Here is a 25,595-nt window from a genome sequence, read left to right as displayed (position 1 = left end):
AAAAGGAGACGAATCAAACGAGTACAAAATCAAAATGGGAACCCTTTTGGAAAAGATTTACTTTGACTATTTAATCAAGTATCCAAGTAGAGTTTACAATTTGGAAGAAACTATTGAAACGTATTTAAATTCAAAAGATTACCAATTACAAATGAGTCGTTCTATATTAATGCAGGGAGACTCTGCACAAGAGGTGAATCTGTGCAAAAAGGTCATTGTAACACCTACCAAGATTTACTTTTTACCTCCTGAGGTTGATAAAACAAATCTAGTCATCAGATACGCCGATAAAAAGTGGGGAAGTAGAGAAAACTTTTTTAGAGTTAATTTCTTAGATGATAATTTCAATAATCTGTTCGCGAGTGAGTTCAGAAATATTAGCAATCGTATCAAGCAACTGATGAGTAGAGGTATAATGATTACTGACATGAAACGATTGGAATTTCTTGGATTTTCATCTTCACAATTAAGAAATTCGTCAAGTTGGTTTTTCCTCAGAGATTACAACAAGTTGAAACCATCACCACAGGACATTCGATTATATGGGAGATTTCACTGACATTAAAACACCTGCAAAGGTTGCAGCAAGATTTGGACAATGCTTAACAAGTACAACTCCATCAATTGAAATTACTAAAGATATTGAACCAGTTGAAGATATTGAAAGAAATGGATTCACTTTTACAGATGGTATTGGAAAGATAAGTGAAGAAATGATGCAACGAGTAAAGGAAAAGCTTCAATTAGGAGAATCATTACTATCAGCTATTCAATTTAGATGTGGAGGAGGAAAGGGAGTATTAGCAATAGATCCAACTTTAAAAGGAGAACAAATAGTTTTCAGAAAGAGTCAATTCAAATTTACCTCAATACAGAAACAATTGGAAATTGTGGATTACTCAAAGAGGAGAAGTGGATTTTTGAATAGACAATTCATAACAATTTTGACAGCACTTGGAATTAAGGATGAAATATTCATGACAAAACAGAGAGAAATGATACGTTCCATTCTTAGTATAACAGACGATGTCTCAAAGGCCTATGAATGGCTGTCGATTTACCATTCCAACCATACAAGGACATTTATTTGCCATGTTCTTAAATATGTACCAGAAATTGCAACATCAGAAAATTTTATCATGAATATGTTGAGTTCATATAAGGAACAATTATTGAAAGGATTACGAGACAAGACTAAAATATATATTGAGAAATCAGCGTATTTAATGGGAGCCATTGATGAGTATGGAGTTTTGGAGGAAAATGAAATCTTTGTTAATTTATCACCTATCTTTCATAGACCTAATGCTGAATTTGGAGTAGTTAAGGGAAGATGTATTGTTGGAAAGAACCCTTCTCTACATAAAGGTGATTTGAGAATAGTAACAGCAGTCGATCGTCCAGAACTTTACCATTTAAATGATGTTGTGGTATTTTCTAAGAAAGGAAAAAGGCCAATAACAAACATGATAACAGGCTCAGATCTTGATGGTGATCAATTTTTTGTCTATTGGGATCCAGACTTGATTCCTGAATCAGATTCTGAACCAATGGACTATTCAGTTGGAGCTGTAGCCAAACCAACAAACAAAAAAGACGAGGAGGAAGAAGAATACAAGATTAAGCAAGATGATATTATAGACTTTTTCATAGAGTTTATTACGAGAAATAATCTTGGATTGATTGCCAATACTCATTTGGCTAATTCTGATTTTAGAAAAAATGGTTTAACATCGAAGGAATGTTTAACACTTTGTGAGCTTCACTCAACAGCTGTAGACAGTGCCAAGAGTGGTAAATTTGCAATCATTCCATCAAAGGTCAAATTATATGAATATCCACACTTTATGATTTCTTCTATGAAAAGAAAGTACAAGTCTAAAAAAGTGCTTGGAAAACTATTTGATGAAACACAATTCAAACATGAAACACCAGGAAAATGCAACAAAAAGCACAATTCATTACTCATTGTTGACGGATTTGACAAGTACTTGAAGGAAATAGAGCCACATTATTACAATTACAGTAGATTTGTCAACTCGGATATGGTAAAGTATGGCGTTGAGGACGAATCACAAATTATTTCAGGTTGGATTAATACCAATATCAAATGCTTTGGACATAAGGAACATGATATTCACGAAACCATTGCAATCACCATTTCATTCTACCTGAAACATTTTAGGAATGTTTTCGAAGAGATGGTAAGGAAATATGGGGAGAGTGAGCGATTGGCAATTGCCTCTGCCTGGTATTACATTACTCATACAGAGAAAAATCAGTTCAATATTTTCAGTTTTGGGTGGATAAACTTTAAGGAACTGGTAATGATTGCTACGAAAGAGAAGGAAATTAGAGTGGATTCGGATGAAGAAATTCAAAATCTTGAAGAAAATAGTGAAGGAGAATATGATGAGAATTATAATGATGATGATGACTTGTATGACTTGACTGGAGATGAATCAGAAGTAGAATCAACATGTTCAGAAGTGGATTCATGGACAGAAGGAATGGATAATTCTTATTTCTATTAGTTCAGGAACTCTTTTCACTTTTTTCAAATTATACATTCTTTTCTGAGATTATGTAGTATCTTTGAAATAAAGCACATCATGTTAGTGAACTTCTTTACTATTTTCAGAGAATTATTTGATTCCACCAATAGGAAACCAGATTATTTGGCAGTGTTGCTTTAAACTGGGTTTGGTGTTTCAATAAATAATTAACATGTGGTGCTATTTTTTTGGGAATTGGAAAGTTGAGAACATTGTAAGTGGATATAAAGAGGTATGAGAAAGATGGTAATTCTAATACATATTTCATATCTTGAACCATTTTGAATAGGTTGGATTGTGATCTATTTGACTTGAGGTAACATGCTTGTATGCCAATAAATCTTTGCTCGTTTTTGACCTTGACAGGCAAAATTATATCTGCAAATTTTGCTTTTGCAGAATTAAGAATTACCCTTTCCACAGGTAGAACATCAATATCTGATAGAGAATCAAATTGCTTGCATAATTTTACAACCCCTTTGAGAGAAACTTGGCCAGATTTGCAATCATCTGGAATCATACTTTCAGGAAGTACTTTTTCAATTGGAAGACATGATCCAATCGGTACATTAGATTCCAAACAGCCCAAACAATAGCTTGCCCAAATAGAGGCTGCAATAGTTTTTTTGAAATGATCATCTTGTAGTTTCGTTTGGAATTTCGGTTTTGTTAAATGTTTATCATAAAGGAACCAGCATAACTTGCTTGACATAGCTCTTTATCCACTCCAAGTTTAACACACCATCCAATCTTTTGAAACTCCGTCAAACTATGCTTATCCTTTGATCTTGGGAAAAGTGGTTGATATGGTGGTTTTGTAATTCCCATCACTTTGATTAATTGGAAATACTGTGCTTCACCTTCATCAAAGAATCCAACTTCAGGTTTGTCTGGGTATTTCTTCGCAAAGGTTTGTATTGTCTTTCTACATTGTTCCAAAATATCAAATTCTTGGTGAGATAGAGTTGACCTTTCAAGTGGGGAAATTGACAATTCGTCAGCTACCATTTTAGCAAGGTCTGAACCATAATGGTAATACATATTTTCCATTGCTCTTCCATTTCCACTACACATTAATAAAACAGAAACAATTATTCTGGATAGATAAGGAGAAAGCTCTTTTGCGCTATCACATGCCACTGGATTTCCTCCCAATTCTTTGACCACTATGTAGATATGCAGAGAACAATTCGAATGTAATTTCTTGAAAAACATTTGCTCCAAACAGCAACTCTAGGTTTACAACTTTGAGATTGTAACATGTATCGGCTGAAGATAAACTGGTTTGGAAAGGAATTGGCAGATAAAACAAGAGACAAAGTGGCACTGGATTTCAGCTCATATTTCATGCTTTCGAATAGGAGAATTCCAACTTCATAAAGAGAACCATTGGGGCTAGTGTTTGTGTTGATGGCATGAAATGAATCAATCAATACAATCAGAGGCAATAAATTCTGTTGATTCTGTAAAGATATCTTCAACTTCTGGTGCATTTAATTGGACCAATTGAGAGAATATAAAGATGAGTTCTTCAAGAGGGCCATTCAATCCATTCTTGTCCATTTATCAAAGTCTTTACATTTGTTGAATGGAATGCAGGTGGTGGTAAAGTGTTTATTGTTGTTGATTGATTTATTAAAAGCAAGTATTGCACCAGCACCTCTAACAACAATGCAATGTCTGTTGGGAATAAGGATTTTAAGTTTGAACATTTTTTTTGATTTCCAAAATTAAGGAAAATTATTTTAAAAAATCCAATGGCTGCCTCAATAAGATAAACTGAGTGCCAAACTTTTTCAAAAAGAGTTGAATCCCAACCTTTCTCATAGTACAGCAAAATTTTGAACAACTATTATTGGCCTGACCGCCCTTTCCAGCGTGTGAAATAAAACTCATTCGAAAGGTCATTGTAAACAACCTAATCAACTGGAACAGTAAATTTAAAAAAAAAAATGAACGAAAACCAAAGCCTCCATCACTACAAACTCTACGATCTCTCTGAAGATCTCATCTCACAAATATGTGACTACTTTTTTGCTAAACCTCTCGTAATTTGTTATCCATTTCCAGCACTTTCTTGCATTTCCTGTTCCGATTACACTTCTCTCATCTCACTCGTGCATACGAATCGTAAATTGAGAGATTTGGTGAGAAATAATACGGATTTGTGGTCGAGATGTTTATTTAGATTTCCATGTTTTTTGGATTGCAACTTGAAATTATGTAAGAAATTAGTGATGAGATGTGATGAGAATTATGCAAATTTAAAGCTGCCAACCTTTGAAAGTTATTCGAAACAAAAGGTAGATTATTATATGGGAGAGGTTTCTTATTGTCCTCCCATTGATGATGATTCCACTTTGGAAACAATCAAGGAAGGAAAGGTACCTTCCACAAGTACTTTTATTGCACAAGAAAAAAAAAACAAAATTCATCATTATTCTTCATGTGAATTGGAATTACTCGATTCCTACTCTGAATTTGTTAATGTTCTCTGTGATACAGATAGTATGGATATTTACTTTGAGGGTTTCAATCCTCTACCTCTAGAATTACACAAGAGAAAGGAAACTCATTTGACTATTGGAAGGTATCATGAGAAATTTCCACACATTCGATGTGCTTCTTTTAGATCGCAATCGAATTATGTAGATTGCAATTATTGGTTCAATTCTGAAATTGATTTTGAAAAAAAGAATTGGTGGCATGAAATGGAAGGCATTGTTGTGAGCTATTCATCCTTCTTCTCACTCCAAGATGTTTTGAAAAGGAACCTAATTTCCAAATTTACAAGTGAAAAGAAAAATGAAATGAAGAGAGTTAACATGTCAATCAACTTGGGAGAGGGGAAATCGAATGTATTATTGAAAAATATTTCAAATTTTGTGCAAAGTTGTCCAAATATTCAAGTAACAACGACTGTATTTGCTATAGAAACTCAATGTTTTAGTGTTCTCTATCAATACTTGAAAAGAGTTTCTGTCACTTTGAAATCTGCACCAGAGGAGACAATTGTTCTAAAGGATATTTCACTACCACACTTGAAATGGCTAGATTTTCATGGAAAATACCAAGAAGAATTGAATCCAACAATGCAAACTCTGAAATTACATCACATCAAGTTTGACAATGTTGATGCACCTATACTTTCATATTTTGAATTAGAGCATTTTGAATTGAGTGTTGAAAACCAAAAACTATTTCCAAAGCTGCAAACTCTTGAATTGAAATATTCAAAATTCAGAAAAGATTTCTTGATTGACAAGCATTATGACTCTTTGGAGAATCTAAATGTTAGATCATGTGTCGAGGACTATAATCAAAAATTGGATTTGTATTTTGATTCGAAATTTCACAAATTGGAGGTTTTGAAAGTTTCAGAAGCAAGAAATATACAAGCACTAGATCTTCCTAAATTGGATGATGTTGACATTTCTTCATCCTTGTCTTTCCATGCTAAAGATTGTAAACTTGACAGATGTAATTTTAATTCAGTAACTGAATCAATCAATATTGAACAATCTAGCCATCCTATTTCTACATCATTTTACATGTATAGAAATCCTCAGTTTTTGTCCTTATCATCTCCTTCATGTAAGAGTCTATCTATATTCATCCTACAAATTACAGATCAATCTATTTGTGAAATTAATGTTGGGGAAATCAATCATTTTTCCGTTCAGATCCACAGCATTTCTCTGTTAACAATTAATGACCCAAATAATTTCTTAATTTTCCCTTATTCAAGCAACATTGACAATCTTGATTTGAGCATTAGTAATAGCAATAAGAACCTATTAGATTTGCTTGTAAATAATTTGAAGCAAGTGTCTACAATTAGGAAAATCAAATTCTCCAACATGTCATCTGATATTTGGAATCAAATTTTGTCAAGCATTTCAGGAAAAGCTCAGGAATATGAAGTAGTGGAATATATTAACAGTGATGGTCTCTATATGTATTGTACTCGAAAATTATCAAATCTTTCATGTGAACAAACAAGCAATGTAACGGAAAAAGTTAATGCTATTTTATCTAATCCTGGATTAATGATAGCAAGTTTAACTGTCTATCCAGAGATGAAAATTCCCCCACCAGTTGAATCAGCCACTCTTAATAGTTTAACAATTATGACAAATGGTAATCAGAAACTAATCAACTTTCCAATAGATTTGCAGAAACTTTCTAATTTGGAAACACTCAACATAAGTCAGCAAACAATATTCTCAAACAATGCAACATGTATTTTGAAAAGCTTAACTATTTCATCAAGTCAAACAGTAGAACTTGACATGGCACTGCTTCCATTATTAACTAATCTAAAAATTGAGACCTGTTACAATCTAAAACTTCATTATACCAAAGAAATAGACAACTCTAAATTGAACCTCATTCACATTAACCTTATTGACACATTTAATGTTGAATTTCCTTGTTGGTCTCTTTCATCTGTTAAAGAGCTTTGCATTACAAAAATCAAAAAAACAACTTTGAATACTTTGATTGATTCTACAAGAGCCAAATGCCTTAAAGTTAAGATGATTCACTTACCTGATAAGCATGTAAAATAATAGAAATCTCTTCCAATTCTTACTATATTTACAAAATTTATTAATATTAGTTCTATAATACAACAACAGAGAATAAAGTTTTCAATTCTTCTTGACGAATTGACTAATTAATTTAGATACTTCACTACCATTGAGTTCAAATTCATAATTACCATAAATATGAACAACTTGCATAGAGTTTTAAATTAAAGTTTATCAATTCAAATTAGAGATATTTAGAGGAACTACCAATAAGATTATAAATTTCTTCAACTGTTTGTTTGTAATATTCCTCAGAGATTTCCAATCTTCTTAACCATTGTCCAAAATACTCTTGTAGACGATTTGTTTTTGGGTGTGTCAAGATGTGATACTTTTCAAAATCTTTTCTGTTTTGAATCTTATCAGCACTAGAAATGTTAATTCAACTATTTTAAATAGTAGGAAACTTACATTAACATCTGATTAACTTCCTTTAGTGAACTCAATGCAAATGTTTCTGAAGATGCACAGTGAGATAGGTAAGCGTTTGCAATATTTCTGTACTCGGTGGCAAGCATTATAACTCTGATATCCCACTTATTCCTATTCTCATCATTCAGCAATTGGTTGTTAAAAAATTCCTTGATTTCTGAGTCTCCTTGAATGAGAGGGTGTAAAATATAAGCTTTTTGAGCTAGTTCAGAAGCTCCCACTTTTTTCAAAATGTACATCCCTTCATCAATATGATTGATGAGATGAACACCCGATCTCTCAGCATGGTGATCCCCGTAGGCCTTCTCCACAGCTTGATATTCCACAAAATTACACTTTTCCCAATAGACAACCTTTCTTCCGTTCAAACGATCCAACAAGAAGGAATCTTTTTCAACAATCAATTCCGATGATTCATTTACAATATAATCAATCACCTTATCATCCTTCCTATAATCAGGTCTTACATAATAATATACAAACTGTTCCTCCCTGTTTTTTTCAATAAACTTGGTAATATTCACTTTGATGGCAGCATCCTCCAATACACATTCATATTGTCCATTCCATCCATAATGATATCCATCACATGATAAACTCTGAGTGCATCTATTTTGTATGTACTGTAAAATTTCATTCAACTCAACAGCCTGGCTATTAAAACGGGGAGAGTGAGGTTTGGTTGAGAATGACGACATTTTTTTTAAAGTTTATATTTATCTAATAATCAAGTTCCTTTTTCCCCAACTTATTAAACTTGTTTTTTTGGCGGGAAATGGTTTAGCAGGTTTAAAATTGTAGATGATTTAAAATTGGCGCCAAATATCATCATTCAAAAATATACAAAAAAAATGTCTGATGAACCCCAAGAACATAATTATACGTTTAAGCAAACAAAGAATGCTATAACAGTTGAGCTACCAAGTCCTGAAGATTTGGTACAGGAGGATATTGATGTTTCAATTGTAGGGAAAAAATTGTCAATTGTTGTAAGAAAACCGGGAGAAGATGAAGAAAAATTATTGGAGGATACACTTCATGAGGCTGTAAATCCAAATTCTTTGGACTGGAAACTTGATACAAATAAGTGGAGAATTTCTCTTACAGTCAAAAAAGTGGAGGCAATTGAATGGCCAAGTTTGTTTGTTGTAGTAATTAATATTCCTCCAGTTTTCCAATTTGCTGATGAAAACAAAGTTAATGAAGTGATCAAAATATTTAAGGAAGCAAAGAGAAAGGAAGATGGGGGTGATGATGGTGATGATAGTGGTGGCAGTACTAGTAGCTCTCATGAACTTATCTCAATGAAGCATCCTATTAAAGGATATTCAATTGTTAGTTGGGCAACAATGAATAGAAAGTATCCTGTTATTGAATTTTTATTGAGAGCTTTTGGACCAAAGAAGGTAGCCAATTTGGTCAATGAGCAAGATTTTGAAATAATCAAGGAATGGCAAAAAGAAAAAAGAAGACTCCATCTTCTTGAAAAGAAGCAAAATGAACCAAAAGAATCAACTGAAGAAGAAGAAGAACCAGAAGAAGAAAAAGACTTTGCCTCGGGACTTGTTGAGAAATTTGAAAAGTATACCGTAGAGTTGATTAAGCAAATTGGAGAATATGGTATTTATGAGGGAGAAACAGCCGAATTTGAAATACCTGTTGAAATACCACCAGTAGTTGAAGAGGAACCACCAAAAGAAGAACCTAAGGAAGAACCCCCTACCACAGATGAAAACTCTGAGGAAAAGAATGAAGATGACAATGAAAATAATGACGACGATGAACCTAAGGAACCTGTTGAGAAGAAGCCAAAGAAAGTCAAGGTTGTCGAACCACCTAAACCAATTATTGTAAAATACAGACATGGTTTCGGATCGGCATACTATCCAAATGACGATGTATATATTGGTACTTTCGACAACACCATTCGTGAGGGAATGGGTGCCTATATTTACAGAGGTGACTATTTGAAACAATTGAGGGAAAAGAAAGAAAAAGAACAAGAAGAAAAAGACGAGGAAGATGATGGAAATGCTGAAGGTGATGAAGAAGCTTTCAATCCAGAAAATGTTCCTCTCTGCTACTATGTAGGAGATTGGAAGAAAAATATGAAGAATGGAAAAGGAAGAATGTTGTATCACAATGGAGATAGATTCTATGGTGACTATGTGGACGACAAGAAACAATGTGAAAGAGGAATTTATTTGTATAGCAACGGTGATATGTACGTTGGAGAGTTTAAGGACGACCATAAAACTGGAAAAGGTGTTTACACTTTCGCAGCTGATGGTTCTAGTTTAGATGGAGAATGGAAAGAAGGTAAATTTATCTCTGGTGTTTGGAATTGGAAAGATGGAAAGATTGCCTTCTCCTCTGAAAACTTTGCTGGCTCAAATATTGATGGTAACTTTTCGTTTGCTAACTTTAAGAGTTTTGGTTCGTTTATTGATGGACAATGGAAGATGAAAAATATCACTCTTTAATGCACCTAGTTCTGTAATAAATTAAATAAACTTAATTGTTAAATTTATTCTTGAACTTTGAAGTTTGATTCGTAATATCCTTCACTTTCGAAACATTCCATAAGATATTCCTTGAAAGTTGTGAATTCATGTTGCAACTTATTCATAGATGAAGCTTGCTTGAGGCTAAGAATGTAAACACCGTCTTCTCTTTCGTCTCTTGTCAAGTTGAGATCACGATTCGAAAAAAGTTGAACCAAAGTACTTTCCTCACCGAATGCCTTCAATAAAATTGGTGGCATCAAGAATGGGAATTCCATAGTTTGTTCTTCAATTTCACTATTGTGAAGGAAGTGTGAGTAAGCCAAATAGAGCAAGTCGTCTAACTCTTGTTGTAAATCTTGTTTGATTTTTTGGAATTCTTCGTCTCTGTCACAATCGTTATTTCCATCATTATTATCAAATTCATCTCTCGTAGAGAAGTCAAATGAATTTTCAGTCATTGCTAATGATTGAGTTGTATCAACCTTACTGGACTTGGCTTTCTTTGGCTTTTTACTATCAATCTTGTCCAAAACGTCACCATAATCATCCTTTGATTTTGATCCATCTTTTTCCTCTTGAGAATCGAAATGATTATAGTTGAATTTTGGAGAGAGATTTAATGGTTCTCTCTTTGGAGGAGTGAGAGTGTTTCCATTGTTTACAGTCACAATAGGCTTATCATTCTTTTGATTACCAATTCTAATACTGCTACTCCACAGCAAGTACAAGTTATTCTTTGGATCAACCTTAAAGTACAAAACCATTCTAGTAATATTCTTGTGTTCAACACTAAAGAAGTGGTCAACAATTGCAGAACAAACTCTCTTAATTTCCTTTTCCAAGTGAGGAGCACAAAACACTTCATTACTAAAGTGACTTGGACCTTCATAAGTGACTGCTCTTTCGTATGGAGAGTAATTCTTTCTATCAGTAATTCTATGAATATTTACACGCCTCTCAATCTTGGTTACGTGAGGAGACCAGATGGCTTGAATAACAAAGTTGTATGGACCTTTTGGAGTGATAAATTGTTGTAAAATACCCTTGTCTCTCTTCTTTCTTTTGAAGAGGAAATCATCCAAACTATCAACATCCAAAAATTCAACATTATTGATTATTTCACCAGTTTTTTCATCCTCAGTTTGAGAAATGAATTGGGCAACAATTCCGTGATGATTATCATTATTCATAACATTTTCATTAGAGGCTGCAGGATTATTTGGATCAACTGCAGGAGTTGCTTGAGTTTGTGTTGTTGCTGCAGCGTTAGGATCTTGTTGATCTCCTGATGCTCCAGTTCCACTTCTTGGTACAACGATATTTCTAGTAAATTCATTCATGATAGCCTTTGTTTCCAATTCCTTACCACTCTTCTTTTTAAATTCCTTTGTAGCAGGATTTTGTTGATACCAAACAGTCGGAAAGTTATGTTCATATACAATAGTTTGAGGAACAAAAACCAAAGGACAAGATTCCAAATTCTTATTCTTCTTCGAGAGGTAATGATTGAGGGAGGTTAAAACCTCGAGTTCGAGAGGGTGACGATGTGAGGACATTTTTTCTCTTGCTTTAATTTACATTTTGGGCGCCAAACTGAAAAAACTGGAAGAACTGAGGAATAATTACAAGATGCTTTAATTGTTTGTCAAAAAGCAAAAATATTAATAAAACATACTATTAAAACAACTCAATTTTACAAATCATTAAACATCATTTTTTTATACAAAATTAACTCCTCTTTACAAAATTTTAGCTTCATTCTTCAATTTATCCACTAATTGTTCTGCATTTTCAACAAAAACGCATGATCCAGTCTTGGCCTTTGGTTCAGTAATTTGAACATATTCCAATTGAGATTCTTCGAATTCAGTTCCTTTGACAAGATCGGAATAGTTGAGAGTAGTCAATGGTTTCTTCTTGGCTTGAATGATGGCCTTCAAATTGGCAAAACGAGGTTCATTCAATCTCAAATCACAACTAATAACAGATGGCTTACCATTGAGCATAAGAGATTCAAGTCCACCATCAATTTCTCTTTCAATTTCAAATTCCTTTCCTTCCTCACTGGTTGGTTTTAATTTGCTGATGAAAGTAGCTTGTTGAGTACCAAGCATGCTGGCAAGTAATTGGGCAACTTGTCCATTATCACTATCAATAGATTGTTTACCCAACAAGACTAAATCAATTTGATTTTCTTCAACAATACGACGAAGAATGTGAGCAACTTGTAAAGGTGAAATCCATTGTTGAACTTCTCCGCTATCAAAATCTGTTTTAACGTGGATGGCTTCATCACTTCCTTTAGCCAAAGCTTGTCTCAAAATTTCTTGGCATTGATCGGTACCAATAGAAACACTAATTAATTTTGGTGAATTGAATTTTTCTTTAATTCGGATACCTTCTTCAAGAGCAATATCATCGAATGGGTTCATACTATGTTTAACTTGTTGAGTAACAACGCCAGTGAGAGTCTTGTTCACTCTCACGGAAACACTGTAATCAATAACACGCTTCAAGCCGACGAGGATTTTCATTTTTTTTTAATTTTTCTTTTTCATGTCCATTTTTAATTGAAGAATCAATCATCATGGATGAATAAATATTTATTATTAAATAGGTTCGGGTGATGATTAATTTTTTAATGAAGATTTTATTTTATCATCAAAACCTTATCGTCCTCTTATTAGTAGTTCGTAGTAAGATGTAAGTAAAAGCGTAACTAATACTATGTTATTAATAGTAAGAGAAAAAATGCAACAACAACAACAACAACAATTTAATCCAGTAGAAGTCTCTTCTATTTCCTGCCAGTTCTGCAGGTCCCAGCATCGTCGATGTAGCAAAACAAAACCAAGTTGTTATTCGTGTGTCATGAGAGGTGTTGAGTGTATTTATGGTTCTGGTAAGAGGAAAAAGAGGAATAATGAAGAAATGGATCAAATGATGACTGTTATGAAAGTAGTGCCAACTCCTCATCATCATCAGGAAGAATTTCAACAACAACAAGGCTTTCCAATGTTTACCTTTCCTTTTCAAAAGCCTCCACAATCATCATCAGCTTCATTATCAACACCACCCGAACAACAAACAATTAAATCTTCGTCATCTTCATCAAATAGCAGTCCCGAAAGTAATAATTCTAATCAAATTGTAAATAGTAGAAGTGAACGATTGCAAATAGTTGATTTTTATTTCGAAGTGGCTTGTTTTGCTCATCCCATCGTATCGAGGAGTGAATTGGAAAAGTTTGTGGAGATTTCTGCTCTGGTTGAGGGAGAGTTTGATACACCATTCATGAATGAAATGGCTGCCTTGTTCTATTCAATCAAAACTGTTTGTGAGATAACACAGGGAAAACAACCTGATGAGACTGCCAGTATTGCTAAACGATATCTTTCTAACTCTTTTGCTAATTATTCCAGTTTCTATATTGCTGGTGCCTATTTCCACATGTGCATTTACGAACTCTTACAGGAGAGACTTGATAAGGCACAATTGTACTTTAGAATTTTACTCTTTTTCAAGCAGAGTTTATTTAAAAATCCTAACGCCTCCCTCAATGAATATCAACTGAATGTCAAGAAGGCAATATTTTATTTGGAGAAGATTGTTTTCAAGGTAGATCAAAATGTGAAACAAATAATGACAGTGGAAGATTTTCTTGATATTATTCCAGATTTATTTGTATTTAATAGTACAAGTTTGCCAGCTGGCTGGGATGCATGTTTGAAACAGCCAATTACTTCAGAAAATTGTTTGGAAGTTTGGACTCTGGTCGAATTAATTCTCACCCAAGCTAAAATACATACACCATTCAAGACAAATCCAGAGCTTAGTGACCTCTACTATAGGTTAGCAGAGAATGGCTCAAGAATTGCTCTCTTATCAAAAAAAACTACCAAATCTTCAATTATTGAACTCTCTATTGAAGCGAGCGCTTTTTACATTGCTCAATCTCTCGATCATCCTCGATTCTCACTCTTACCATTTGAAGTTTTATTGCATGTCTCTTATGCTGCTGAATACCATTTGCAGAAAGTGGATAGTGGAATTATCACCAATAATGGTATCAATTATCTCGATTTACTGAGGAAGGAATTGCATGCGTATAACTCTCTCAAATCCAAATACCGTATAGTAGCATTCCACTTCTCTCAAGTTTTCGAAAAGATTGAAAGCCTGTTAAATCAGCACAATAGTCATCTAACATTTATTCACTAATTTTTTAAATTGCCAAACCTAATGAACCTAACGTTAATTATTATTATTTTTATGGCCAACTATTGTTTATTTTAAAATTCTTTAAAACCATTACACAATTAAGGATTGTTCATCAATCTAACTACCAACAATTTTCATTTAGAAGCAGTGTAGAATAGGTTAGCTAACCTATTTTGGTTGTAACTCTTGGGTTTCGGTATTCAAATGCTCGACTCCTCAACACTGCTCCTTGGATGTCCTTGGAGTTTGAATCTCATTGCCGAAGTCCATTATTGCATTCCTTTAATTTCTGCTCACACCCAAGTGCGCGGCATGACCATGGACAAATCAAAAATGGTATAAATAGTCAACCAGGGTATTGAACAATGTAATCAAACAACAAAACAAAATGACAGTAGTTGAACAAGCTGTAAATACTGAACAACAACAACCACGTAAAAGTAGAAATCCATTCAAGAAAAAGAAGAATGATTTTTCTATGGAACTCAAAGATGAAAGAGAACCAAAGATTCACTTTTATGACCATTTGAGAATTTACAAAATCTTTGGATGGAGTTGGGTCTTTCTCTTCTTGGGAATTATTGGTTCGCTAGGAAATGGTGTCATTCTCTTGGTGTTTCAATTTCTATTTGGTGATTTGATTAACATTTTCCAAGCAGATTCGAACGGCAATTTACCAACCACTGAAAAGATTAAGAGTGACATTTCTCTCATTTCTATAAAATTCACTGGAGTGGCCATTGGTGGTATGGCTGCAAGTTTCATAGCTCAATTCTTTTTGAGTTGGGCCAATGAGCTGATTGGAGTTTCATTGAGAAAGGCCTATTTCAATGCCTTAACAAGACAAGATGTCGGATTCTTTGATGTGAAACAAACAGGTGCATTGACCATTGGATTGAGTGAAGATGTGGCCAAGATTCAAGAAGCTTACACTACTAAACTTTCATTGATCATGTCCAATTTGGGAATGTTTGTAATTGGTCTAATTCTTGCATTGATTAGTAGTTGGCAAATGTCTCTTGTCATGATGTCAACTGTTCCATTAATGTTGATCATTACAGTCATTTTAGGAAAGTTTACTGAGATTCTTACTGGAAAATCCAATATTGTCATTTCCAAGAGTGCTGCAAAGGCCACTGAAGTTGTTTCTTCATTCAAAACTGTGAAAAGCATGGGATGTGAAGAAAAGGAACAAGTCAACTTTGCCAATATTTTGAAACGTTTACGTTTGTATGCAATTATCAGAGCAAGTATTCAAGGTGTCAGTATTTCAAGTGAAAATATCATTTCCTGGGGAACAATTGCATTGGCTCTTTGGTATGGGTAAGTTGTAACTCTATTAAGTTTTGTGAAATTAACATTTTCCTAAAGTGGTAATTTGGCAGCTGATGGTGTCATTACAGTTGGTGATTTGGTCAAGGTGTTTGGTTTATTAATTTTTGCGTATGTTTATTATTTAACAATTTCTTAATTTTAACCATTTTTAGTATTTTTGGTTTATCCCAAGCTTTAATCATGCTTCCAGATATGTCAAAAGCTCANATGAGTCANACTGCCTTATTGAAAGTTATTAAGAGAGAACCGGCTATTCCATTCAAAGGTGGAAAACAATTGGGTGAACAAGTTGGTAAAATAGAATTCAGAAATGTCAAATTTAATTATCCATCTCGTCCAAATGTGACAGTTCTTAAGGATTTCTCACTTGATATCCGAGTTGGTCAATCGATTGCTTTGGTTGGTCCATCTGGTTCAGGAAAATCCACAATTGTTGGTTTATTGGAAAGATATTATGATCCACAAGAAGGTGAAATTTTCATTGACGGAGTTAACATTAAGGAAATTGATCCTCAATGGTTGCACAAATATGGTAAGTTTTAGACATTTGTCTTGTTCTATATTGTTTTCACATAGTTGGCATTGTAACTCAAGAACCTGTTCTATTTGCAATGAACATTAGAGAAAACCTAGCCTATGCCATTGGAATTGAAAATGTCACTCAAGATCAAATCGAACAAGCTGCCAAAGCTGCCAACTGCCACAACTTTATCCTCGAGCTCCCTAATGGCTACGACACCATGCTGGGTGAAAAGGGAGTCTCCCTTTCAGGTGGCCAAAAACAACGTATTGCCATTGCAAGAGCTCTCTTACAAAATCCAAAAATCCTCCTCTTAGATGAAGCAACCTCAGCACTCGACACTGAATCTGAAGCACTAGTTCAGGCAGCCCTTGAAACTCTCATGAAAGGAAGAACATCAGTTTCCATTGCTCATCGTTTGTCAACTGTTCAGAATTGTGATGTGATTTATGTGTTGGCAAAGGGAGAATTGAAGGAAGCTGGAACGCACAAGGAGTTGATTGGTTTGGAGAAGGGAATTTATAGAAAGTTGGCTGAGAAACAGATGGGATTTGGTAGTAGTAGTACTACACTGGCATCGTTGGATTCTAATCAGTCACTTGTTGATGAGGAATAGTTAAGGAATAGTTCAGATTTATTGTAAAATATTCGAAAGTAATTGTTGTAAATAAAGAAAATTAAATATTAGTGATGTGTTATGATTAGTGGTTTATCTCCTTAGAAAATTAGCTTATTTCAAAGTCAATAAAAAAATGTCAAATGTCGAAAGGAAGGAAGAACCAATGGAAGAGGAAATATCCTTGTTTGATGCCATCGGAAATGGAGACTTGAAAAAAGTTCAATCCATAAAGGATATCAAGTTGTTTCGTTCAACAACCAATAATGTTTGTTTCGAATATAATTTCAATTTCCAATGAAACTCATATCTAGCTCATGGTAAGGATTCGAATAACAATCTTGAAAATTTACATACAAAATAGTTTGTAAGTTGAAGACAAACACAATCAGAACTCAAATTCCAAATGAAAAAACAAGACTCCATTATATGAAGCTTGTCATTGCGGAAAAATTGAAATTGTAAAACATATTTTGAGTATTCCAAAAATAGATGTCAATAAGGGAGTAAGTGTTTGAATGGGAATGGGTGAATTTCATAACTGTTTGATTAGCATGTAGGTTGAGTTGAGTTTTTCTTTCTAAAGTTCAAAGTCTGTAAGTTACCTTTTTATTAGAAATGAGATTTTTGACATTTTGTCTATTTCAGCTTGGAGTAAGTTTTTATAGGAGTTGGGATTTCTATTAATATTACAGAATGTGAGTATTTTCTTAAATACATGTAATTTATCCTGAACTAATTAAGTTTGTAAGTGGAAACAATATTCGAAACCAATTAACCAATTACAAGTCACCTCTATTTGCTGCGTGTTCAACTGAACGCACTGAAATTGTCAAGCTATTACTCTCCACAAAAGGAGTTGAAGTCAATTATGGAGTAAGTAATTTATCCGTATCTCAATTTCCAACTCTTTCAGAATGTAAGTGAAATTCCAGTTTTTTGTAACTATTGTAATAGTATGTAAGTTTTTAAAAGAGGGAAATGATAAAAAAGTTGAAGAGTGCACTGTATGGAGCTTGTGAGACTGGTAATTTGGAAATTGTAAAAATGTTACTTGAAATTCCTGGAATTAGTTTGAATAAGGGAGTAAGTTTCTCTCAGATTTTTCGAAACTAAACTTTTCGAATAGAAAGTGAGTTTTTCAAACATTGAGTGTATAACAATAGTAACAGTCTGCTCTTTCGCGAGCTTGTATGTTTGGTCACCTGGAAATTGTTAAAATTCTCATGGAAATGCCTTCAATTGATGTCAATAAGGATGTAAGTAAATTTAACAAGTTCAGTAAGATGTGGAAATGAATAATTTAGGCTCCTTTATATGCAGCATGTAATTATGGACACATTGAAATTGTTCGATTACTAGTTAAAGATCCACGAGTTGATATCAACTATGGTGTAAGTTTACATTTTTCTCTGATTACAATTTTTGTAACAATTTCAAAGCCAAACGAAGTAAGTAGAAATTCATTGGAATTATTAAACAAATGAATATAAAGCATGTAAGTATTCGAATATATGTTAATATTTACCGAATTACCAAAGACACCAATTGGAGTTGCTTGTGGAAAGGGGTTTACCGAAATCGTTCGACTTTTACTGACCTTTCCAACCATTGATTTAGAAACAGATCTCATTAGAATAGCTCAAAAACGAGGAAGATCAGACATCATAGCACTCTTAAAGCAGTACCACAAGTAAAATCCAAACATTTTATTGTAAAATTTATTGATTAATAGTGAAAGTCTTTGGAGAGAATGGACTATTATTAAATTCCTTTCCAATAAAATTATAAGGAAATACAGATGTGAGTTGATCACCACTAACCTTATCCAAACGAGCAATTTGTTCTTCAGTCAACTTGAATTCCAAACTCTTCAAGTTATCTTCCAATTGTTCCAAAGTTGAAGGACCAATCAAAGTACTTGAAACAAATGGTTTGTTGAGTACCCAATTGATAGCAATTTGACTTGCAGTTCTACCTGTTTCTTTAGCAATTTCCAAGAGAACATCTTGAATGTCAAAATCCTTTTCAGTAAATTTGACAACTGGACGTCTTGATTTTTCTTGACCTCTTTGATGTTTTCCTGTCAATTTGCCACCACCCAATACAGACCATGGAACAATTCCAATATTCAATTTTTGAGCCATTGGAATAATGTCCAACTCCATTGAACGATCAGAAAGGGAATAGTTACCAGTATACGAAACAAATGGAGAAAGTGCATGAAATTCAGCATATGAATTGGCACGAGCTACTTCCCATGCAGGAGTATTACTAATGGCAATATGAAGGACTTTACCTTGTTTGACTAAATCATCCAAAGCTCTAATGACTTGATGAGAGTCAACTGTGTAATCCCAATAGTGAATGTACAACACGTCAACATAATCAGTTTGTAAACGGTCGAGCGAGGCATTGACAGATTGGACAAGATTCTTCTTGTGATTACCAACAGAGTTTGGTTTTTGATTGACACTAAAGGAATATTTGGTGGCAATGACAAGTTCATTTCTGTCAATGTTGTGTTTCTTGATGAGTTGACCAATGAGTTTTTCACTTTCACCATCTTGATACAAGTTGGCAGTATCGATGAAGTTACCACCAGCTTGAAGGTATCTTAAAAAGATTTTCTCATTTTCTTCGTCTGTGGATCCAACACCCTATTCGAATAAACTTTCTAATAAAACAAATTCAATGAAATATTAACATACCATTGAAGTGGAGAAGACAGCATTGTGGCCAAAGTGACCAGTACCCAAAGCAATTGGAGAAACTCTCAATCCGCTTGATCCCAACAACTTGTAGCTTGGAATAGTTTTGAGTTGACTTGTAGTTTGATTATCAGACATTTTATTTTTGTTGGAAACTCATATTGACCTCTACTCTCACTATTTAAAGAGTAGATTGGATTTCATACTCATGATGAAGGCGGACAGATTACTTTGTGCTTCCTTAGATTTTGTAAACTTTCGTGAGGAATAATTTTGGTTGACTTCAACCAAGCGCTCGAAGAGTGATCTTTCAATTTTAATGGAAACCACTCGACGATGTTTGAATTCAAGAAAATGTTGGATGATAATTTCAAATACGAAATTCCAACAAGCACAAACTTTCAATGTTGAAGATTATTTTTGGATTTCGAATAATTTGTGCATCCTTTGTAAATTAACCTTCAAACAGCATGATGATAAGGTTTGTAAAATGAAAATATTAAATATTTGGAGAATTTTGATCAATGTTGAACATGAAGCTAATTTATTATATTATTAAGAAATTAAATTATTAATATTGTAAATTAATAAATAAAATTATTAAATATTAAAAAATTTTATTTCAGTGTAGCTGATCCCAATAGGATCATGAGGTATTATCTTGAATTAAGAGAACATGAGTAATATTTTCTGTGTGCTTTACCAACAAGTAGTGATAATAGACTTTGAATTTCATGCCAATTATCAATGATTTTAGGATTATAGGATTTAACTAAAATAATATTTAAAGCCTTAATAAAGCCTCTATGATTTAAATTGAGAATTGAATTGTGTCTATCCCAAAAAGTGTCATGGGGACGAAGCTTACAGGATGCTCCTGTAAGATTCGTGAATTTAGTTAAGAAATATCTTCTAAAACATTCGGTTTCTTCACAGTAGTATATGAAATGTTCCAAATCCACTTCACATTCACAGTTATCACAATAAACTTGACGGAATTGTCTAATATGTGAGTCGGTCATGTTTCTCCAAATTGACAATTTGGTTTCAGTGTCAAATCTTTGATCCATATATTTCAAATTGATATTAGTGAGGGACTGACTTTGGTTAAAAGGTAAGTCAGATTTATCCTCAACAATATCTAAATATTCTTTTCTCTGGATATCTTTGATGTATTTTCTATAGTCAAAGATGATTGTTTTCTTATTAGTATTAATTAAAATCTTTTGGTTTTGGGATAATAGTTTGGTAATATCAATCATATTTTGTCCTTGTGCACCTTCTTTTGCTAATTTATCAACTATAATATTCTCTGGATCTTCATGCCCTTTCACTTTAACTAGATGGATATTTAAATGTTTATCCTTAATGGTACCAAAGAATTCTTCTTGAAATCCTTGAAAGTCTCCTCTGTAACTCTTTTTTAAAACTTCAATAGCAACTTGACTATCAGTATGTACATTAGCATTGGAATGATTTGGCAGCATTTTGATTGCTGTTAATATAGCCATGATTTATTAAATATTAAAAAATGTCTCGATTACAGGAAGCATCTTTACATAAAACGCTCGGATCACAGATTATGCAACTCTTGGAAGGAAAAACTACAAATTCATCTTCCTATTCCTTTCAAACTCATCAAGTTAATTATGTATATGGATTGGATAAGATTAAATCAATGGTTCCGAACGTAATTATAAACAAAAAGTATGACAATCAACAACAGATGAATGGAATGAGCAAATTACAAATTGAAAAGGAAGAAGTTTTTGCCAAGCCGGAAGTGATGAACATTCTCGATGATATTTTCAATGTAAAACTTCAAGGAAAATACAATAACAATATAACAGAATATGTTGCCCAGGAGGAGAAACATTCGTTGGGAGAAAAGAAACAAGTTGATGTGGAAGTAAAGCTTTTCGATGATGAGGATGATGAGGAACTAGTTGATAAACCTGCAATTTATGATGAAAATCAAAAGGAAGTGAAAATTAAATTATTTGATGATATTGATGACGACGATGATGTTCCATTCAAGGATCAATTAAAGGAGAGACAAGTGCAAAAGGAAAAGTCAGGACACAAGAGAAAGAGAAAGGAAAAGAAATTTTCCTTCTTGGAAGATTCTGATGATGAGGATGAGGAACATGATAAATCCATTGCATTGAATGATGAGGATGAGGAAAGTGATGAGGATGAAGATTTACTCAAGAATAAGGCTGCAGAGACTCACAACTTTATCAGCTCTACAAAGGTCAAGAAATCTGAAAAACCAAACAAGGTAGCCAAGAGACATAAGGAACAAAATGAGTGGAAACAAATTCAAACATTAATGAAGGAAAAGGATGAAAAAAAGAAAGATTCTTCTAAGGATTCAACAGATTTATAACAAATTATGAGAGAAGGCTTTGACAAAGAAGTAGGTCAGCAATCCAATAGTACCACTTGTTGCATAATAGATGTAAATGGTGTAAAAGACAACACAACTATAGTCAGTAATGACATAGAGAGCCAGTAACACAGTTGAGATAAATGGAACAATCAAATTCTTCAATGAGTAAAGAATTGTAAACTTGACCAAATTAATCATCTTTTGAGGTTGCTTGTACTTGTTATAATGAAGTGCTCTGTAAATAAAGTATGACTTGAGGTAAATCCTAAAGTAAATGAAATGCATCAAAATATTGAGAGCACAAAATAATGAAACCTTAATGTGTTCCGTATGATCCAAGAAGAAGACCAATAATGGTAAAACTAGTAATTGGAAATGACTGAGATATCTAGAGGCCAAAGAATAGAGATTGAAAATCTTCTTGTCCTTGAATGACTTTCCTCCAATTACAAAATGATGATACTCTTTGAAAGAGGTAAAGTAAATATGGCACTTGCTTATATAATCAAATTCAACTACAAGATTCAGGAAATATGAAACAATTAAATTAATAAAGAGGAATAAAAATAAACTAAAGTTGGTGGAATTTTCAAATAAAAAGTTCCACACATTCAATAACCAACCATTAGCCATTCCTCTCGTAGAATGATCATCATAAACAAAAAAGTAATGTTTGATATGATTCTTAATATAATAAATAGCACGATGTTCAATTTCATTTCCACAAGATGCATTAAAGTAATCCATACAAATAAAGGATAAAAGGAATGAAACTACAAATGTTAAATAATACAGAATATTTCTCCTCTTCTGATACATGTTTGTATAAATTCTAAAAAGTAAAATTAAAAATATAATCACAACTAAATAATTGTAAACATTCTTCAATGAGAAAATCATAATCATAAATGTAAAGAATAAATAATCTAGATCGTTATAAAAGTACAAAGTCTTAATAACAGCTTCGTTCATGGTCGAAATTTTAATAACCTTTGATGTTTGTTGTCCCATCTCCGGTAAAATCATTCTCAATCGGTAAAGTAAATGATTTTCAACAGTAAGGTATCCACTAGTTTTTGTTTGGATCAAAAGTATCAAGACAATATTAAATATAATTCCAAAAATTGAATTAAAACAATAATCATAAAGTGTATAGAATAAAAATTCAACGACCGAAGCAATACCACTCTGATTGTTGGCAGTAGTACTATTATTCATGATCATTGTTATATTGGTCAGTGCTGATGAAGACACATCCGATCCAAGATGATTCACTGTCGCTGCTTGTTGTGCCATTTTTTATGATTTGCTTTTTGGTCCGAAGATGAATCATCATGTACCTGAGGAGAAATTGTTTTTTGTTCGTTCGGTACGAAAACTCTATGAAATTTGATAATTGTTCAAAGATTATATGGAATAAGATAAGATTATATTGTGTGGTTATTAAACTATTGGTTGTTTATGGGTGAAATATTGAGGAGATCTCTGTTATTGATGGAATTGCAAGTTCTATCTTGACTCTTGTTGAAAATTGAGTGTTGTTTGATTGGGGTTGGCTTGGAAATGATTGGTTTGCTTGTGGCAGAGATTAGACATTGGTCAGGAAGTCGAATTACAATTTCTTCCTGTTCTGAGCTATCATGGGATTGACTTGTATTTATAGAGTATCCAGATCGAGAGGACATTGAGCTTTTAGCTCTTAATGTGGATAAAGGTGTGGCACTTCTTGAAAAATCCATTCTACTGCTCGAGGAGTGATACAAGTTCATCGATTGCTCAGCAACAAAACTATTGATTGGTTTGTTAGGATTATTCACAATGATTTTCTGACGAGGAGGAAAGACATTCCACTTCTTTTTAGCAGAGAGTACTGCTGTTCTATCCACATTCATGGAAGTGTTTGGTCTTGGTGGTGCATTTTCTTGGTAAATTAGCGAGTGATTGGAAAGGTAATTGTTAGAGGGAACTGAATGGTAGCTTAGGGTTGAGTGAGGTCGTGAGAGGTTTACAGATACATTAGGAGAAACACTTCTTTGTGAGTGTTGTGACATTTGGGAAAGATTAGTGCCATCTCTAGAGAATAACACATAGTTAGGGGTACTGATTCGAGAGGGTAGTTCTGGCATTTCTGATTTTTGAGTGTTAGATTTTTGAGTTTTGGAAAGTATCGAGTTGTTAGTGTTATTTGTTTCGTCCAGTCCTGTAATGAAGAAGGTTTCACGTTCTGCTGGTGCTTCTTCCACTTCTTCTGGTATCACTGAGTTTGATCTATCAACAGGTTGAATGATATAATCTGCATTGAGATCGTCAATAAAACCCATTGGAATATTATCAGTAATTTTGTTCCATTGAGGAATTGTTCCATTATTTCGTTCCTTTTCCGTTTTTACAAATTTTTCAGAAGCTAACAAAAAATCAGACTTGTTGTAATAGCTAATGTCATTATTTGAAAATAGCTCTATTGGATTTCCTTCCTTTTGATTGGATATTGAATAATTCAAACTCCTATCCCTTGATTTCTTACTATCCAAAAAGCTTAATCTTTCCAAAAACGAAGTCTTTGTAGGTTCTGGATTGTAAATAAATGATTTGTGTTTTTCATTGAATTCAAATTCATCTGGAAACTCTACACTTTGCTTATTGGGAACGACAAGAGCACATAATCTGTCCTCTTTTTTCCTTACAGCTTTATCCATGGTGGGTGGGACATATTTTGGTTTCTTTTTCGTTTTAGTGGTAGGTTTCATGTGTTGTTTGTATTCTCTAATGATTGTAATCTTTGGTTCAGAGGATGAAACTGCCTCATTATTCATACTACTATTATTTACAGTCAAGTTGGGAATACCTTGATGTTGGGAGTTTGATGTATGTTCGGGTAGAGTTGTTTGAGGTTGTACAACTTGTTGATTATTAGAAGAAGCATGCTTATTTACAAGATTTAGTAAACTAATTGCACTCGAGTCAATTAGCTGAGGATTTTGTTGAAGGAAATTAATAAGTGATTCGTCCAAGTGTTCCTTCAATATGCTCGATAAATTAGAATCAAGAGTTAGAGGAATATTGTTACCATTGGTATTAATACTAGCACTATTATTCATCACCGTCTGATGATGTTGATTTGTTGTTGTCGTCGATGTATTAAAAGAGGAAGCATTGATTGGATGAGGAATTGGTGAAGCAATATTCCGAATATTATGATTGGCTAACCTTGGTGTCTGACTGTTGCTCCTTCCACTATGTTGTCTGACAAAATGGCTCTTCTCTCCTGTTATGCAAATATCAATTGATGAGTCCTCTCTCGACAATAACGAAGTAGAACTACCTTGATGATGATATAAACCTCCTGATGATGAGCCATGATGATTGGATGGCTGTTGTCCTAATCGAATGGGAGGATAGTGGAGAGGCATTGTCCACTTGAAGATTGACTCGGAAATGTTTTTATAAACTTCCAATAATAATCTTGTTATTGCCTAGCTTTTGGCTGTGCTGAAGATGAAGTGAATGTTGGTGCTGTAAATTTTTTAATTAATTTTAAAAATGTTGGTTTGTAACGGTTAGTTGAAGTCGGAAAACTACAAGACAAAATTTGCTTAAAATCTATGGATGAATTAAAATTGTTTAAATTCATCAAAGGAATGATTATTCAATAAATATATTATTAAGGTGCATACAATATTGTTGTATTTGTAAAGGAAGTGTAAGTATTGAGCA

The 25,595-nt window shown here is 33.4% G+C and overlaps 14 protein-coding genes across 14 annotated transcripts; 7 read left to right on the top strand and 7 right to left on the bottom strand.

The window, feature by feature from the left end:
- Positions 1 to 542: 542 nt before the first annotated feature.
- Positions 543 to 2,534, top strand: NAEGRDRAFT_53874 (RNA-directed RNA polymerase; the record flags this gene model as incomplete). Its single annotated transcript, XM_002669983.1, has 1 exon — positions 543 to 2,534. One exon carries the CDS (start codon positions 543 to 545, stop codon positions 2,532 to 2,534), a length of 1,992 nt encoding a protein of 663 aa, XP_002670029.1.
- A 690-nt stretch (positions 2,535 to 3,224) lies between these two features.
- NAEGRDRAFT_75063 (uncharacterized protein) lies at positions 3,225 to 3,596 on the bottom strand (the record flags this gene model as incomplete). The annotated part of the gene is made up of 1 exon (XM_002669938.1): positions 3,225 to 3,596. The coding sequence occupies one exon, from the start codon at positions 3,594 to 3,596 to the stop codon at positions 3,225 to 3,227; it is 372 nt and encodes a 123-aa protein (XP_002669984.1).
- A 911-nt stretch (positions 3,597 to 4,507) lies between these two features.
- On the top strand, positions 4,508 to 7,126 carry NAEGRDRAFT_75062 (uncharacterized protein; the record flags this gene model as incomplete). Its single annotated transcript, XM_002669982.1, has 1 exon — positions 4,508 to 7,126. One exon carries the CDS (start codon positions 4,508 to 4,510, stop codon positions 7,124 to 7,126), a length of 2,619 nt encoding a protein of 872 aa, XP_002670028.1.
- Positions 7,127 to 7,554: 428 nt separating this feature from the next.
- On the bottom strand, positions 7,555 to 8,277 carry NAEGRDRAFT_75061 (uncharacterized protein; the record flags this gene model as incomplete). The annotated part of the gene is made up of 1 exon (XM_002669937.1): positions 7,555 to 8,277. The coding sequence occupies one exon, from the start codon at positions 8,275 to 8,277 to the stop codon at positions 7,555 to 7,557; it is 723 nt and encodes a 240-aa protein (XP_002669983.1).
- Positions 8,278 to 8,430: 153 nt separating this feature from the next.
- Positions 8,431 to 10,108, top strand: NAEGRDRAFT_81993 (uncharacterized protein; the record flags this gene model as incomplete). The annotated part of the gene is made up of 1 exon (XM_002669981.1): positions 8,431 to 10,108. One exon carries the CDS (start codon positions 8,431 to 8,433, stop codon positions 10,060 to 10,062), a length of 1,632 nt encoding a protein of 543 aa, XP_002670027.1. The 3' UTR covers positions 10,063 to 10,108.
- On the bottom strand, positions 10,090 to 11,642 carry NAEGRDRAFT_59812 (uncharacterized protein; the record flags this gene model as incomplete). The annotated part of the gene is made up of 1 exon (XM_002669936.1): positions 10,090 to 11,642. One exon carries the CDS (start codon positions 11,640 to 11,642, stop codon positions 10,107 to 10,109), a length of 1,536 nt encoding a protein of 511 aa, XP_002669982.1. The 3' UTR covers positions 10,090 to 10,106.
- Positions 11,643 to 11,825: 183 nt separating this feature from the next.
- Positions 11,826 to 12,620, bottom strand: NAEGRDRAFT_75058 (electron transferring flavoprotein beta-subunit; the record flags this gene model as incomplete). Its single annotated transcript, XM_002669935.1, has 1 exon — positions 11,826 to 12,620. One exon carries the CDS (start codon positions 12,618 to 12,620, stop codon positions 11,826 to 11,828), a length of 795 nt encoding a protein of 264 aa, XP_002669981.1.
- Positions 12,621 to 12,837: 217 nt separating this feature from the next.
- Positions 12,838 to 14,346, top strand: NAEGRDRAFT_81991 (uncharacterized protein; the record flags this gene model as incomplete). The annotated part of the gene is made up of 1 exon (XM_002669980.1): positions 12,838 to 14,346. One exon carries the CDS (start codon positions 12,838 to 12,840, stop codon positions 14,305 to 14,307), a length of 1,470 nt encoding a protein of 489 aa, XP_002670026.1. The 3' UTR covers positions 14,308 to 14,346.
- Positions 14,347 to 14,695: 349 nt separating this feature from the next.
- NAEGRDRAFT_75056 (uncharacterized protein) lies at positions 14,696 to 16,778 on the top strand (the record flags this gene model as incomplete). Its single annotated transcript, XM_002669979.1, has 4 exons — positions 14,696 to 15,630; positions 15,679 to 15,750; positions 15,795 to 16,174; positions 16,219 to 16,778. The coding sequence occupies 4 exons, from the start codon at positions 14,696 to 14,698 to the stop codon at positions 16,776 to 16,778; spliced, it is 1,947 nt and encodes a 648-aa protein (XP_002670025.1).
- A 136-nt stretch (positions 16,779 to 16,914) lies between these two features.
- NAEGRDRAFT_75055 (uncharacterized protein) lies at positions 16,915 to 18,076 on the top strand (the record flags this gene model as incomplete). Its single annotated transcript, XM_002669978.1, has 8 exons — positions 16,915 to 17,029; positions 17,143 to 17,145; positions 17,271 to 17,284; positions 17,427 to 17,432; positions 17,568 to 17,654; positions 17,736 to 17,738; positions 17,772 to 17,864; positions 17,951 to 18,076. The coding sequence occupies 8 exons, from the start codon at positions 16,915 to 16,917 to the stop codon at positions 18,074 to 18,076; spliced, it is 447 nt and encodes a 148-aa protein (XP_002670024.1).
- A 423-nt stretch (positions 18,077 to 18,499) lies between these two features.
- On the bottom strand, positions 18,500 to 19,627 carry NAEGRDRAFT_75054 (uncharacterized protein; the record flags this gene model as incomplete). Its single annotated transcript, XM_002669934.1, has 2 exons — positions 18,500 to 19,438; positions 19,490 to 19,627. The coding sequence occupies 2 exons, from the start codon at positions 19,625 to 19,627 to the stop codon at positions 18,500 to 18,502; spliced, it is 1,077 nt and encodes a 358-aa protein (XP_002669980.1).
- A 518-nt stretch (positions 19,628 to 20,145) lies between these two features.
- On the bottom strand, positions 20,146 to 20,976 carry NAEGRDRAFT_75053 (uncharacterized protein; the record flags this gene model as incomplete). The annotated part of the gene is made up of 1 exon (XM_002669933.1): positions 20,146 to 20,976. The coding sequence occupies one exon, from the start codon at positions 20,974 to 20,976 to the stop codon at positions 20,146 to 20,148; it is 831 nt and encodes a 276-aa protein (XP_002669979.1).
- Positions 20,977 to 21,167: 191 nt separating this feature from the next.
- NAEGRDRAFT_53867 (uncharacterized protein) lies at positions 21,168 to 21,878 on the top strand (the record flags this gene model as incomplete). Its single annotated transcript, XM_002669977.1, has 1 exon — positions 21,168 to 21,878. One exon carries the CDS (start codon positions 21,168 to 21,170, stop codon positions 21,876 to 21,878), a length of 711 nt encoding a protein of 236 aa, XP_002670023.1.
- A 1,445-nt stretch (positions 21,879 to 23,323) lies between these two features.
- Positions 23,324 to 25,394, bottom strand: NAEGRDRAFT_81990 (uncharacterized protein). Its single transcript, XM_002669932.1, has one exon. It carries the CDS (start codon positions 25,289 to 25,291, stop codon positions 23,330 to 23,332), a length of 1,962 nt encoding a protein of 653 aa, XP_002669978.1. The 5' UTR covers positions 25,292 to 25,394; the 3' UTR covers positions 23,324 to 23,329.
- Positions 25,395 to 25,595: the final 201 nt, after the last annotated feature.

The sequence above is a fragment of the Naegleria gruberi genome (assembly GCF_000004985.1).
Source record: "Naegleria gruberi genomic scaffold NAEGRscaffold_76, whole genome shotgun sequence".
In the NCBI taxonomy this organism is placed as follows: domain Eukaryota; phylum Heterolobosea; class Eutetramitea; order Acrasida; family Naegleriidae; genus Naegleria; species Naegleria gruberi.
This window is presented reverse-complemented; position numbering and strand designations above follow the sequence as displayed.

Excerpts from the sequence above, each read along its gene's own strand:
- NAEGRDRAFT_81990 (XM_002669932.1), bottom strand. The coding sequence starts at position 25,291 with ATGCCTCTCCACTATCCTCCCATTCGATTAGGACAACAGCCATCCAAT.